The sequence below is a fragment of the Somniosus microcephalus genome, chromosome 2 (genome assembly GCF_052327205.1).
Source record: "Somniosus microcephalus isolate GS21.2 chromosome 2, FLI_Smic_1.0, whole genome shotgun sequence".
NCBI lineage: Eukaryota > Metazoa > Chordata > Chondrichthyes > Squaliformes > Somniosidae > Somniosus > Somniosus microcephalus.
Window position 1 is genome coordinate 29,420,854 of NC_140988.1, and position 14,960 is coordinate 29,435,813.

Here is a 14,960-nt window from a genome sequence, read left to right on the forward strand (position 1 = left end):
GCTTAGCCAAAATGTCACCAATTGGTATTAAGGAGCGTAATCGTTACTCAGGCAGCCATTAGAAGGGGAGGCAGGAAAGACACATATGATGGGAGGCGTCTGTGATGGCCCACATGCCATCTCTTCCAACTGGAAAGGAGGAGTGGGTGTATAAAATAAACATGGTTTGGCGGGGGGGGCGGGCCCCGAGGAGAAATTATGGAAAACGGTTTTACCTTCACTAATTCAGGTTAAAATACTAACAACTTGCATTTATATAGTGCATTTAACGTAGTAAAACTTCCCAAGGCACTTCACAGAAGCATTTACCAAACAAAATTTGACACCGAGCCACATAAGGAGTTATTAGGACAGGTGAGCAAAAAGCTTGGTCAAAGAGCTAGGTTTTAAGGAGCGTCTTAAAGAAGGAGGGAGAGGTAGCGAGGCGGAGAGGTTTAGGGAAGGAATTCCAGAGCTTAGGGCCTGGGTAACTGAAGGCATGGCGATGGTGGAGCGAAGAAAATCAGGGATGCTCAAGAGGCCAGAATTGGAGGAGCACAGCGATCTCGGGGGGGTGGGGGGTTGTAGGACTGGAGGAGGTTACAGAGTTGGGGAGGAGTGAGGTCATGGAGGGATTTGAAAACAAGGCTGAGAATTTTAAAATGCAGGCGTTGCCAGACTTGAAGCCAACATAGGTCAGCGAGCACAGGGTTGATGGGGCTTGGTGCGAGTTAGGATACGGTCCACAGTTTTGGATGAGCTCAAGTTTACAGAGGGTGCAAGGTGAGAGGCCTCCCTCCATTGTTAAATGGTGCAATATAGTATTAATGGGGATGGTGATGTTTATTTGGTACATTATTAAAACAAAAAAATTGTTTTTAAAACATCCCTAAAATAGAAGGGATTGAAACCTTGGCCTTAGTTGGCCAATCAGTTTCCAATCCACGGGAAGATTTTTACGAAATATCAATAGAACTGAATATCAGGCGCTGCGTATAACAGATGGCCGATCCGATACCACCCGCTTTGCGCCACTGCCCGAGATGAATTTCTAGCCCAAATTGCACTAATTGGGAGACAAGCAAATCACTAAAAGATGCTTGAAAACAACACTGATGCTTTTTGCATGAAAGAGGGTGAATCTGTTGTGTTCAGACAATGAATTACAAATCTCGTGGTAAACCTTGCTCATAAACATGGGCGTCTAGAATTTCCGTGGGCAATCGGCGGAATTCCTGGAGAATCGGCTGATGATGTCCGTTTACGCCATTTCTCCAGAGTGTCCACTGAATTTACGGTAGGAGATTAGGAGAACCCTGAGGAATTATCAGGTCCAGTATGAGGGGAGCTAGTCAACTGAGGCAACCGTGGCACATTTCTACATGCTCGATTATAAGAACATAAGAAATAGGAGCAGTGTAAAGTCCGCGCCTCAATAATACACGGGCTTCGGGAGAACAGTTTAACAGGTACTTTACTGAACAGGAGGGTAACGTCAGACTGAAATACAGAAGCCTGCTAGGGCCCTTTATACAGAGGTGATCACTGCCGGTACTGCAGTCTAAAACCAGTTCTTCCCTTAAAGGTACATACACAACAATTCCTCCCCTTTTAGATAAACAGTACATAACATTCATTTAACAACTAAATAATAACTCATTACAATTTTCTGGGTACTATATACATCAACTGAAATAATCATTTATAAGTTCAGTCTTTGAAGAGGCTTCCTGATCCTGACTGGATAGCGCCTTTCTCGAGTATCCTGTTCTTGCGGCGGAGTTGATTCAGGTTCATTGTCATTGGTTGGTTCATCAGCTTCCAATACCACTGCTTCTGAGGTAGATGCAATCTGTACTTCGGGTTGATTATCAGGTGCACCTGCTCGTGGTATGGGTTTGGCTTGTTCCTGTGACTCTAGAATCTGGTCAGCATGGCGTCTCACGACGCTCTCTCCAACGTCCACTGTGTACATTAGTGGTCCCTGCTGTGTGCATATTGTTCCTGGCTGCCATTTTTCTGTTCGGTAGTTGCGGGCCAAGACTGGTTGCCCTATCTTGAAGCTCCTGGTTGGCTTCTCATTTATGTGCTGGAATTGCTTATCCTCAACATCTCGTCTTATGTTTGGTTTGAGCAAATCCAGGCGACATCTTAGCCTTCGGTTGAAAAACAGTACGGCTGGAGCTTGGTTGGTGACTGCATGTGTCACATTCTGGTCAGCAAACAAGAAATTATCCACCTTGTGTTGTAGTGGTATGTCGTCATTATACATTGCCTTTATGGCCTTTTTAAAGGTCTGAACAAACCTCTCAGCCAATCCATTTGTGGCTGGATGATATGGGGCAGATGTGTAATGTTTCACCCCATTATTCCTCAGAAACCTCCGGAAACCCTCAGACACAAACTGTGGCCCATTGTCGGAGCAAATCTGTTCTGGCAACCCATTCCTGGTGAAGATGGTCCTTAGGACTGCAATAGTTTTCTCCGTGGTAGTGGAGGACATTTTAATGACCTCTGGCCATTTCGAATGGGCGTCCACAGCGATTAGAAACATTGGGCTAGATTTTCAGTTGCTTGCGCCAGCAGTTAGCGCCTTAAGAGAAGTGATTTCCGGGCGCTATGCGTGTAGCGCCCGGGCGCAGCGCAGTTTGCGCCCCGCCCCAAATTAAGTTGCCCGTTAGCGCCGGCGCAAAGTTTAGCGCCCGCCCGGATGCGCGCGCAGAAAATGACGTCACATCCTCGTGCAACGCCCTTTGGCCGCCCCGATTGCAAACTTCAGTCGGACCGCCCCATTGTGCGGCGGGCGGCCGGAGCGTTTGGAAAAAGGAACGCAACACAACCAGCGCGGGCCCCGGGGGGCGCTAATTAAAGGGAACGTCCTCTCCAGTATAAAGGCCATCCTTTTTTCAGAAAACAGTCTTGTGCAACGCATTTCTGGAGACACAACAAGGAGGATAGCTAACTGGTTTCAAGCAGCAAGAGCCAGGTATTTTTGGACTCAGGCAACAGCGCTGCAAGTGGCCATTTGGAAATTAGAGTGTTTGCCAGGATTTGATGGGGGTTGCATGGGGTGCCAACGCGGAGCTGCAGCTCCATGTCCGTAGGGCTCGCAGACGCATTGTGAGAGGGGCAGCCCTGGCTAGAGGCAGAGGGGGCTACAGGCGTCGGCCACGTAGGCCTTACCCAGTCAGGCTATACCGCCAGCAGCGCTCCTACCTAAACATGAGTGCCGCGCGATGTGTTAAAAGGCTCCGATTCCGGAAGGGGGTGATTGCAGAGATCTGCCACCTGCTTCGCCGAGATCTGCGGCCAAAGCTCAGGTGCAGGACGTCTCTGTCGGTGGAAGTGAAGGTGACAGTGGCATTGAACTTCTATGCCACCGGCTCCTTCCAATACGCTGCTGGGGACATAGCAAACATCTCCCAGTACGGCGCGCATCGCTGCATCCGCCAGGTGACCGAAGCACTGTTCAGAAGGAGAAGCCAATTCATCTCCTTCCCCATGGCCCTGGAGAGCCAGCATCAGCGCGCATTGGGATTTTCCAGACTCGGGGAATTCCCCTTGGTGCAGGGCGCCATTGACTGTACGCATGTGGCTTTGCGGGCCCCTCTGGAGCATGGCGAGCAGTATCGCAACAGGAAGGGCTACCATTCTCTGAATGTGCAGCTGGTCTGTGACCACAAGCAGCGCATCATGGCAGTCAATGCCAGCTTCCCAGGCAGCAGCCACGATGCCTTTATCCTGCGGCAGAGTACTGTGCATGACATGTTCCAGGCACAGCCTCCCCCAAGAGGATGGCTACTCGGGGACAAAGGCTATCCTTTGTGCACCTGGCTCATGACCCCGCTCCGCGCGCCCAGGACCGCTGCTGAAGAGGCCTACAACGAGAGCCATCAAACCACCCGCAACATCATCGAGCTAACTATTGGGGTCCTCAAGCAGCGGTTCCGCTGCCTTGATCGCTCCGGAGGAGCTCTCCAGTATTCGCCGGACCGGGTCTCCCAATTTGTGGTGGTTTGCTGCATGCTACACAACCTGGCTATCCGCAGGACTCAGGCACTGCCACCTGACGTTGGACCAGCACCTCAGGAGGAGGAGCAGGAGGAGCATGAGGAGGAGGAGGAGGAGGAGGAGGAGGAGCAGGAGTACGTTCCCAGGAGGGAGCGACCAGGGCCAAGGGCCGCACGACGCCACCTTATTACACGGTACTTCTAAGCCCCCTGTCAGGGAATGGCCAGGGGCCATGAGGGAAGATGAATGCAGCCGCTCCGCAAGCCCTCAGCCGGCGAAGCCAACAAACACTAAGAAGAACAACCATGGAGACTGCATGAATAAAGATAATTTTTTATTAAACAAAAATGAAAAGCCCTTCCCACATGAATCCCCAAAAACAATAAACGGGCCCCACAAAAAGCCCAACAAACGACTCACTCCCACAAACTGGGGAGGAGCCACTCCACCTTTATTGAAACCGGGCCTCAACGTCGGCCTAACGCAAAAAAAAAGCCCTCCAAAAGCACAACCATGGGCAAAATAAAGATGGCCACCGCCATATTAAAGGAAAGCTGGCCACACCCTCTACTGAGTGGCCCGCGAGGGCGAGACCTTGGCCAGCATTTTGCCTCCCCTGCCCTGCCTGCTGCTCCTTCGCAAGCTCTGCCCAGTGGCTGCTGCGAGGCTGGGGGAAGGCGCCTGAGGCTCAGATGCCCTTCCGCCAGATGCCGCTGGGGGGCGGCCTACACGGCGTTTGGGCCTCGAGGGGCCGTCTCCTGAGTGGCGCACCTGAGCCTGGCCACCATCAGCTGCAGCCGCTTGCCCTTGACGGCCCAGAGGGGGAATGGCGGCGACGGATGGCGCAATGTGGGCCAGCAGGCGTCTGGGATGCGCTGGCTGGTGCTGTGGCGCGGTGGCACTCGGCCGGGCCCGCACTGCAGGATCCGCAGCAATCAGCCGACGGCCGGCTTGCTGGGATGGTCCAGCGCGGCGCCTGCCCTGGCGATGCCTGCCTGAGACAGCGCGTGTGGCAGCAGTGAGTGGCCCTGTGGTCCTGGTGTGCGCGCGCATCACATCCGCCAGGGTCTTGACGGCATCAGTTAGCATGCGGCCAGTCGCGGCAGTTGCTGCCCCGAACTCGCGCACACTGGTCGCCAGCGACTCGATGGCCTCAGGCATGCGCCCCACCACGCTCATGAGCTCCGTGTGGCGCCGGTCCGAGTCGTCGGCCATCTGATCGAGCTTCCGCACCTCCTCCGAAGTGAAGGTGTCCGGACTGGAGTCGCGACTCTCCCGCTGGGGAGGAGGGGGCCGAACTAGGGGACCCTTGCCGCGTTGGTGACGGCGAGTGTGCCGAGCAGCAGCACTCCCCTCTGATCCTTCCCCCCTTTGGGGGGAAGGCCGCGGGCCACGCGCACGGCTGCTGGGTGGCTGGACGCCACTGGTCCCAGAAGCTGCATTGCCCTGCGACAGTTCCTCCAGGCACTCGTCCAGTGAGGAGGTGTCGAGCATTTCCTCCTCTCCTGCGGGACGTGACTGTTCCCCCGAAGGTCCGGCTTGCTCCTCCTCCTCCTCCTGGTTGGAGGTGCTGTCACTGGCAGCCTCAGGGTCCTGGTCGTCACCAGCTGAAAGCAGGAATGCACAAGAGTAGCTTCAGAGTGAGGAGACGGCGTCAGCGAGGGAGTTAGGACTGGTGGGATTCAGCGCATTGGTGGGACAGTGGCAAAGGAGGTAGCTCGGATGGGCCAGTGCGACGCGAGAGGGCCAAAAGGCGAGGTCCTTACCATTGCCGGGCAGTGGAGGGTCGGATACACCGCACGCTGTGGGGACAATCACACGTGCTCCCATGAGCACACACACGCGCTCCTCCAGCTGAGTGAGCTTCTGCAGCTTGGCGCGGCCACCCCTGGCACGGGCCTGGCGATTAAACGCTACTTTAGCCTGCAAGAGAAAGGACGGGCTGTAAGTGCGCAGTGAAGCCCTGATGTAGTGTGCACTGCCTCCCATGGTGGAATAGCTTGGACAGAGTGAAGCCCTGATGTAGTGTGCACTGCCTCCCATGGTGGAATAGCTTGGACAGAGTGAAGCCCTGATGTAGTGTGCACTGCCTCCCATGGTGGAATAGCTTGGACAGAGTGAAGCCCTGATGTAGTGTGCACTGCCTCCCATGGTGGAATAGCTTGGACAGAGTGAAGCCCTGATGTAGTGAGCACTGCCTCCCATGGTGGAATAGCTTGGACAGAGTGAAGCCCTGATGTAGTGTGCACTGCCTCCCATGGTGGAATAGCTTGGACAGAGTGAAGCCCTGATGTACTGTCCACTGCCTCCCATGGTGGAATAGCTTGGCCAAAGTGTAGAGTGCCGAATGGCCATTTGATGCTCATGACTGTCCCAATGCTGCTGGCTGAGGGCTGGCCAAAAGGACTTTCAGGTCCCTTTGCCCATCATGTCAGGTGTACATGCAAGAATGAGGAGGAGACTGGAAAGGCTACTCACCCTCACAATCCTGGTCAGATCGTTGTATTTCTTACGGCATTGTGTGTGGGTCCTGGGGGCCTCGCCGGTGAACGTCACCCTCTGGGCGATCTGCTTCCAGGCTTTGGTGTAGTCGTGGTGGGTTGGATTCCTCCCACTGTCTGGAAACAAGATCTTGCGCCTCACCTCCAGAGCTGTGACCATGATGTCCAGATCACCCTCTGAGAAGCGCAGGGCACGCTGACGGGCCTTCTCTGGCGTTGCCATGACTCCCTGGGGCTGAGCAGTAGTGTTGAGGCCTCTTTGCAAGGCTGCAGTGTGCAGGGCGTGGCAGCAGACCAATTCGTCCCTTCCCCCTTTAAGAGCTGGTCGGCACCACGGGGTCTGCTGTCAGTGCAAAAATGACCGCACCCGTGCTGCGCCCCGCCTGGGCGCTATCCCTCTGGACCGCCGGCTTAGCGCCTAAAGAGAGTAGTGGAACGCCTCTTTTAGCGCTCCACCAACCTCTTAGGGCGAAGCCACTGAATTCCCGGCAACGGGGCGCTACTTTGGGGCGGGCGCTAACTTCGGGCGGGCGCTAAGGTTAGCGCCCCAAAACTGCCTATACTGAAAATCTAGCCCATTGAGTCCATAAATGGACCAGCAAAATCAATGTGTACCCGTTGCCATGGAGATGAGGGCCACTCCCATGGATGTAGCGGGGCCTGTGGTGGAGCGTTTTGGACCTTCTGGCATCCTGTGAATCTCTTGGTCATACCCTCGATTTCTTTATCGATTCCCGGCCACCACACAAACGCCCTGGCTAGGCTCTTCATTTTTACCCCTCCCAGATGACCCTCATGAAGCTCATTGAGCACTCTATCTCTCAACTTAGGTGGAATTACCACTCGGGATCCACACATCAAGGTCCCCCGGCACACTGACAGCTGTTCTCTCCTTGGCGAGAATGCTGGCAACAGTGAGTCGCCATATGCTGGCCATCCCTTCACCGTCAAATCATAGACCCGAGAGTGTCGGGTCATTTCGGGTTTCCTTCTCTATACTTGAGTTTGTAACAGGCAAACATTCGACTATGGTCGCATGGAATATCTCAACAGGGTCCACTGCAGGTGCTTCTTCTACCGTAGGCAACGGTAGGCATGACAGCCCATCAGCGTTTCCATGCTGTTTCGTACCCTTGTACTCTATGTCGTACTGATGTGCCCCTAGAAAAAGTGACCATCTTTGCCGCCGTTGCGCCGTCATCACCGGAACGCCCTTCTTTGGGTTAAAAATGGAGACCAGGGGCTGATGATCAGTCAGTAGGGTGAATTTCTGCCCGTGCAGATAGTGATTGAACTTCTTCACCCCCCACACCAGGCTGAGGGCTTCCCTGTCAATCTGGGCGTAGTTACGCTCGGCTGAGGTTAGCGAGCGCGACGCAAAGGCTATTGGCCTCTCTGAACCGTCAAGGAATTTGTGTGACAGCACCGCTCCAATGCCGTAGGGTGACGCATCACATGCCAACCGAATCGGTAGTGTTGGGTTGCAGTGGGCCAATACTTCTTTTGAAGTGATTAGGCATTTACATTCCTGAAAGGCACGCTTACACTCATCACTCCATTTCCATGTTACTCCAGTTTGCAGCAGGGCGTTCAGTGGGTGCAGAATTGTAGATAAATTCGGCAAGAACTTATGGTAGTAGTTCACCAACCCGAGGAACGACCTCAGTTGCGACACATTTTCCGGTGCTGGAGCCTTGACTACAGCCTCAATCTTGTCCGGCGACTTATGCAACCCTTCCTCATCAATCATGTGGCCACAATATGAGATTTGTCTCCTGAAGAACTCGCATTTGGGGCGGTTGGCTCGTAGCCCATATTCCTGTAATCTCGTGAGCACCTGCTCCAGGTTGGCAAGGTGTTCACTGTCATTTTCGCCCGTAACCAGGATGTCGTCCAAATAACACTGGGTCCCCGGGATCCCTTGCAGGACTTGTTCCATCGGCCTCTGCCAAATAGCCGGGGCTGATGCTACCCCGAATACCAGTCGATTGTACTGGTAAAGTCCTTTGTGAGTGTTTATCGTGAGGTATTTTCTAGATGCTTCTTCCACCTCCATTTGTAGATACGCTTGGGCCAGATCAATCTTTGTAAAACGTTTCCCTCCAGATAGTGAGGTGAAAATATCTTCTATCCGCGGAAGTGGATATTGTACTGTGTGCAGGACTGGGTTCACAGTCACCTTGAAGTCCCCACAGATGCGAACCTTCTTCGGCTCCCCAGGCGTGCTGCTCAATGCTTTCTTCATTACAGGAACGATGGGTGTGGCCCACTCGCTCCAGTCCACCTTGGACAGCACACCCGAACGCTCCAGACTCTCCAGTTCAGCTTCAACGGCTGGGCGGATCGCGTATGGCACCGGTCTGGCCTTAAACATTTTTGGGTTTGCGTTATCTTCAATCTTTATGGTTGCCTTTACTCCTTTTAGAGTCCCAAGTCCTTGTTGGAACACCTCTTCTGCGTCAGGTAGAATTTGTGACAGACGTCCAGGTGCGACGTCATCATCCTTTTTGTCAGTCACAGTTAGCGCCTGAATGGAATGCCAATCCAATTGTATTTTTTGGATCCATTCACGTCCCAATAATGGTGGTCCTCCATCTCGTAGTATATACATATATAGTTTCTGTGTTTCCTTGCCGTTATATTTAACTGGCACCCTTATTTTTCCTCTGGGGTAGACCTTTTGCCCCGTGTATGTCTTCAATACAATGGACGTGTCCTTTAAGGGTATGTGTGAGAATAGCCGCTCATAGTCTCGTCGATTCATGACAGTTAGGGCTGATCCTGTGTCCAATTCCATCTTTACTGGGGACCCTGCTATCATGAGGGTGACCCAAATGGTTTGGTGATCCTCCTTTGCGATCACGTTGTGTAACTTTAGACAACTTAGTCTCCTGCTCCCGGAGTCCTTATCACTCTCCTGATCTTCCGAACTACTGTCTGTCAGTTTCTTTACTTTCCTGTACTGTTCCTTAGTAGTTCTTGTCGTGTTGGTTTTCTTTCCCGACCTGCAGACTCTTGCTATATGTCCCATTTTTCCGCATTGCCTGCATACTTTGTCCTTAAACCAGCAGTCTTTCTGCTCATGGGTTGTTCTGCCGCAGCGATAGCACTTTTCTGCTCCATACGCCATTTCGTTAGCGCTGTATTCTTGTGGTTTCTGTTGTATTTCCGCAGCTCCCCGTGCTGCTGCTTCGTAGGATACTGCCACGCTGAAAGCCTGTTCTAGCGTCAGGTCCTTTTTCGAAAGTAGTCGTTTCTGGGTTCCTTCACTCTGGAGCCCGCAGACAAACTTATCCCGTAAGGTGTCTGCCAGTCCTGCTCTGAACTGGCAGTGCTTCGATAACTTGCGTAGTTCCGTAAGATAGTCAGCATTGCTCTCATCTTTGTGCTGGTTTCTTTTATGGAACTTGAATCTTTCTGCTATCAGCAGTGGTGTAGGATTTAGGTGTTCCTGTAAGATATTAACAATCTCCTCAAAACTTTTCTCCATTGGTTTAGTTGGGGTAATTAAATTCCGCAATAGGCCGTACGTACTCGCGCCCATCAAATTCAATAATACCGACGCCCTCTTTCCATCGGTCACCTCATTTGCCTTGCAGTACACTTCAATTCTTTCCACATACGTGGTCCAGTCTTCTACCTCGTTGTCGAAAGCAGTGATACTGCCACTTTTCAGCATCTTGGGTGATTTAAAATGGCGCCTCCCGCGCTTTTTCCTCTTCCCCAATGGAATAAAATGGCGCCTCCTGCGCTTTTCCTTCTTCCCCAACGGGATAAAATGGCGCCTCCCGCGCTTTTCCTTCTTCCCCTTGCTGCCATGCTGCTCCTAGCATTCTACAGGGTAATGGCGGCGACCCGCGGCTTCGGCGCGTCTCACTTTCCTTCCCCCCGTTTCTTTTCTCTCTGCTGCCCGGTTCTTGAGCACCGAGCGCGCCCTGTGCGCACCACCCTCTCTCTTTTGTTTTCTTTTCCCGGCGACGCTGCGCGGCCCGTTTTGTAGAGTCGCTCGATCGAGCTTGAGCCCGCCGCAGTCCAGAAGGGTCATCCCACTACCTGCTACCAGCACGATTTGCTGGAACACCTTAACTGGGGAGCCAAGCTCAGCTCTCCACAGCCTCTCCCGCAATTCTCCGAACACCGATGAATCCTTTGGGTGGTTGCCCGCAGTCGACGCCCGTTGCTCAGACTACGACCTCCAAGAAACCTCCTCTCAGGGTGAGATCCCCGTGAGATGATGTAACACTGCAGGTGAGTTCGAACTTACTCGTCGCCACTGTAAAGTCCGCGCCTCAATAATACACGGACTTCGGGAGAACAGTTTAACAGGTACTTTACTGAACAGGAGGGTAACATCAGACTGAAACACAGAAGCCTGCTAGGGCCCTTTATACAGGGGTGGTCACTGCCGATACTGCAGTCTAAAACCAGTTCTTCCCTTAAAGGTACATACACAACAAGCAGGAGTAGGTCATTTGGCCTTTCCAGCCGGCTCCACCATTCAATAAGATCATGGCTGATCTTCTACCTCTTCTCCGCTTTCCTGAACTATTCCCCATATCCCTTGATTCCCTTCATATCCAAAAATCTATTGCTCTCTGTCTTGAATATACTCAATGACTGAGCCTCCACAGCCCTCTGGGGTAGAGAATTCCAAAGATTCACCACCCTCTGAGTGAAGAAATTTCTCTTCATCTCAGTCCTAAATGGCCGACCCCTTATTCTGAGACTGTGACCCCTGGTTCTAACTCTCCAGCCAGGGGAAACACCCTCCCTGCATCTACCCTGTCAAGTCCTGTAAGAATTTTGTATGTTTCAATGAGATCACCTCTCATTCTTCTAAACTCCAGAGAATATAGATCTAGTCTACTTATTCTCCTCTCATAGGACAATCCCCCTATCCCAGGAATCAGTCTGGTGAACCTTCATTGCACTTCCTCTATGGCAAGTATATCCTTCCTTAGGTAAGGAGACCAAAACTGTACACAATACTCCAGGTGTGGTCTCACCAGGGCCCTATATAATTGCAGTAAGATGTCTTTACTCTTATACTCAAATCCTCTTGTAATAAAGGCCAACATACCATTTGCTTTCCTAATTGCTTGCTGTACCTGCATGTTAACTTTTGGTGATTCGTGCACAAGGACACCCAGGTCCCACTGAACACCAACACTTCCCAATCTCTCACTATTTAAAAAATACTCTGCTTTTCTATTTTTCCTACCAAAGTGGATAACTTCACATTTCTCCACATTATATTCCATTTGCCATGTTCTTGCCCACTCACCTAGCCTGTCTATATCCCCTTGAAGCCTCCTTGCATCCTCCTCACAACTTGCATTCCCACCCAACTTTGTATCAACAGCAAACTTGGACAGATTACATCTGGTCCCCTCATCAAAATCATTGATGTAGATTGTGAATAGCTGAGGCCCAAGCACTGATCCTTCTGGTACCCCATTAGTTATAGCCTGCCAACCCGAAAATGACCTGTTTATTCCTACTCTCTGTTTTCTGTCCGTTAACCAATCCTCAGTCCATGCTAGTATATTACCCCCAATCCCATGAGCCCTAATTTTGTTTAATAACCTCTTGTGTGGCACCTTATCGAATGTGTTCTTAAAATCCAAATACACAACATCCACTGGTTCTCCCTTATCTATTCTGCTAGTTACAACCTCAAAAAACTCTAACAGATTCGTCAAACACGATTTCCCTTACATAAATCCGTCAAATTATATTGGGCCAGAAATTCAGGTCCCCACGGGTGAGTACGCGCTGGGTACTCACGCGTAGGCCCAACGAAAGTGCCGGTTTCGTGCATGCACTGCGCATGCGCGGGAAACCGGAACTTCCGTTCCCCTAAAGGAAGGGGTTCACAGGTCGAATGCGTGCGCCGGAGAGGCAACGCGTACGCCTGGAACTTCCGTTTTTTTTGCAGCTTTCTCCAGGAGGGTAAGTCTCCATCAGCTACGCTTGTAAAAACCAGTCGCAAGGCCTGCTTTTAACAAGGTAAGTGGTGAATTAAGTTAAATTAAAACATTTTTTCCACAGGTTTATTATTTTTAAATACTTTAAAGAAAGGTAAATTTATTTTTAGCCCCGTTAGAAACTGTAATTAATTTTATCAAAAATTTAAATTATTGTTTAAAATAGTTATTTTATGTAATTTATAGTTATTTTAAAAATGTGATTTTTTTTTATTTATCTGAAGTTTTAGTGATGTTTTGTGGCTGAATTGTATTCATAGATTTGACAGCTCTTCCTGTCAAATCTATGAATACAGATTCCCTGCTACCATTGGCTCTCCATGGCCCATGTGATCCCAGGGGACGCTTCGAACTAACTGCGCCCCTGGGATACGCAAGCACTGCGCGCCGGCAGTTGGAGGAGGCCCAGGATCGGAATCCCACGCAGGCCCACAGCACAACGGCCGGTGCACTAGGTAAGTGCAGGTCGGAGGCTTGCACCCACGGGAAGCCGCCGACCCGAATTTCTGGGCCAATATTATTATTTTCTAAGTGCCCTGTTACCATGTCCTTAATAATAAAGGCTGGCATTTTCACTACTACTGATGTTAGGCTCTGGCACCACTCCAGATTCTGGTCTCCAGTTTGTGTTCTCAGATGAGAAAGGTACATCTCAAATGGAGAATGTAGACAATGAAAAGAGGAGAAAAGACACAAATATCAAAGAATATTTGACATACCTGTTTGTGCTCAAACAGAACACAATTATGGAGTCCTCTGTCAAATGAATATATTGATATAAATGCTACAAACCGTGTCACAGTATAATTAGTGAATATGTGTTTTTTTGCAGCATCTCTGAGACAAGCGAATGTGCAAGAGACTGTGCTTAACTGGTCATCAGAGGAGAATTCAGATTGATTTTACTTGAAATGCAAGCTGGAAGAATACCAGTACTGGCAAGTGTACTGAAAGTCCATATCTTAGGGTAACCTTATCAAATGATATAAAAAAAACTGCAAATGTTGGAAATATGAAAACGAAAACCGAAAAATCGAGAAAAACACAGCAGGTCCCTTTTATATTGGTTTTAAGGGAAGTGTTAGGACCACCAGTTTCTAACATCTGGCTCACCTGCAGTTGACCGCCACCCCAGAACAAACTTGAAAGATCTGCTAAGGCCGGTCACCAGCAAAAGCTAGTAACAGAACAGTTTTCCCAGCCGCCGGCCTTGGCAAATCTGACAAACTTACTCTGGGGTTGCTGCTGGCTGCACAAGACCCGTGTGTCAGGTGGCTCTAATACTCCATTAAGACTAAATACAGCTTTTGTCAGAAGCTTGCTGTGAATGTTGCTGTTCCTTCAGGATAAACAGCACGGTCAATGCATTCAATCTGTTATCATTAATGAGGTCTGAAATTCTCCACTGCCAGGCTGCTCCTGGCCATCTGTCTGGATTCAGTGCTCAGAACTACTTGCTACAAATAAAAAGACTCTCAACAACTTGCTGAACTGTATAACACAATGCTCTGGTTGAAAAAGTTCTTGATTTCTGTGATTGTGGCCTGTGGGATGGTAGTTCTTCTTAGAGGTTGTACCCGTAGTTATTCACTTCCCTCGGAGAGATAAAATGGGTTGGGTGGAGTCTGTGTAGGGTCTATGGAATGGACTTGGTGAGTTCAATATCCTTTTCTTATTTCATACTTTTGTAACATACTCGCGATGGTGACGACTTTAATTGTAGTTCACACCGATATATTTAGTTTTACAATTTTACTACCTTTATATGGAGTAGTACAGCAAGAGAATTAATAGCTACATTGTGGCTTTCTCAATGACTCAGCTAGTTTTTTTTAATTCATCATGGGATGTGGACATCGCTAGCAAGGCCAGCATTTATTGCCCATTCCTAATTGCCCTTGAGAAGGTGGTGGTGAGACTCCTTCTTGAACCGCTGCAGTCCGTGTGGTGAAGGCACTCCCGCAGTGCTGTTAGGTAGGGAAGTCCAGGATTTTGACCCAGCGATGATGAAGGAACGGTGATATATTTCCAAGTCACGATGGTGTGTGACTTGAAGGGGAACTTGGAGGTGGTGGTGTTCCCATGCATCTGCTGCCCTTGTCCTTCTACGTGGTAGAGGTTGCAGGTTTGGGAGGTGCTGCCGAAGAAGCCTTGGCGAATTGGTGCAGTGCAGCTTGAAGATGGTACACCCTGCAGCCACGGTACGCCGGTGGTGGAGGGAGTGAATGTTTAAGGTGGTGGATGGGGTGCCAGTCAAGTGGGCTGCTTTGTCCTGGATGGTGTCGAGCTTCTTGATCATTGTTGGAGCTGCACTCATCCAGGCCAGTGGAGAGTATTCTATCACACTCCTGACTTGTGTCTTGTAGGCGGTGGAAAGGCTTTGGGGAGACAGGAGGTGTGTCAGCCTGCTCTTGTTGCCACAGTATTTATGTGGCTGGTCCAGTTCAGTTTCTGGTCAATGGAGACCCCCAGGATGTTGATG

The 14,960-nt window shown here is 50.6% G+C and overlaps 1 protein-coding gene across 2 annotated transcripts in view; it reads left to right on the plus strand.

The window, feature by feature from the left end:
* The window catches only part of LOC147122636 (cytotoxic T-lymphocyte protein 4-like), a 40,048-nt gene extending 26,079 nt beyond the window's left edge, over window positions 1–13,969 (plus strand). For both annotated transcript variants that reach the window (XM_086008186.1, XM_086008192.1), the window contains one exon: window positions 13,311–13,969. In XM_086008186.1, the coding sequence (XP_085864312.1) occupies window positions 13,311–13,378 (68 nt within the window). In that variant the 3' untranslated portion in view covers window positions 13,379–13,969. The remainder of the gene's footprint in view (window positions 1–13,310) is intronic.
* Window positions 13,970–14,960: the final 991 nt, after the last annotated feature.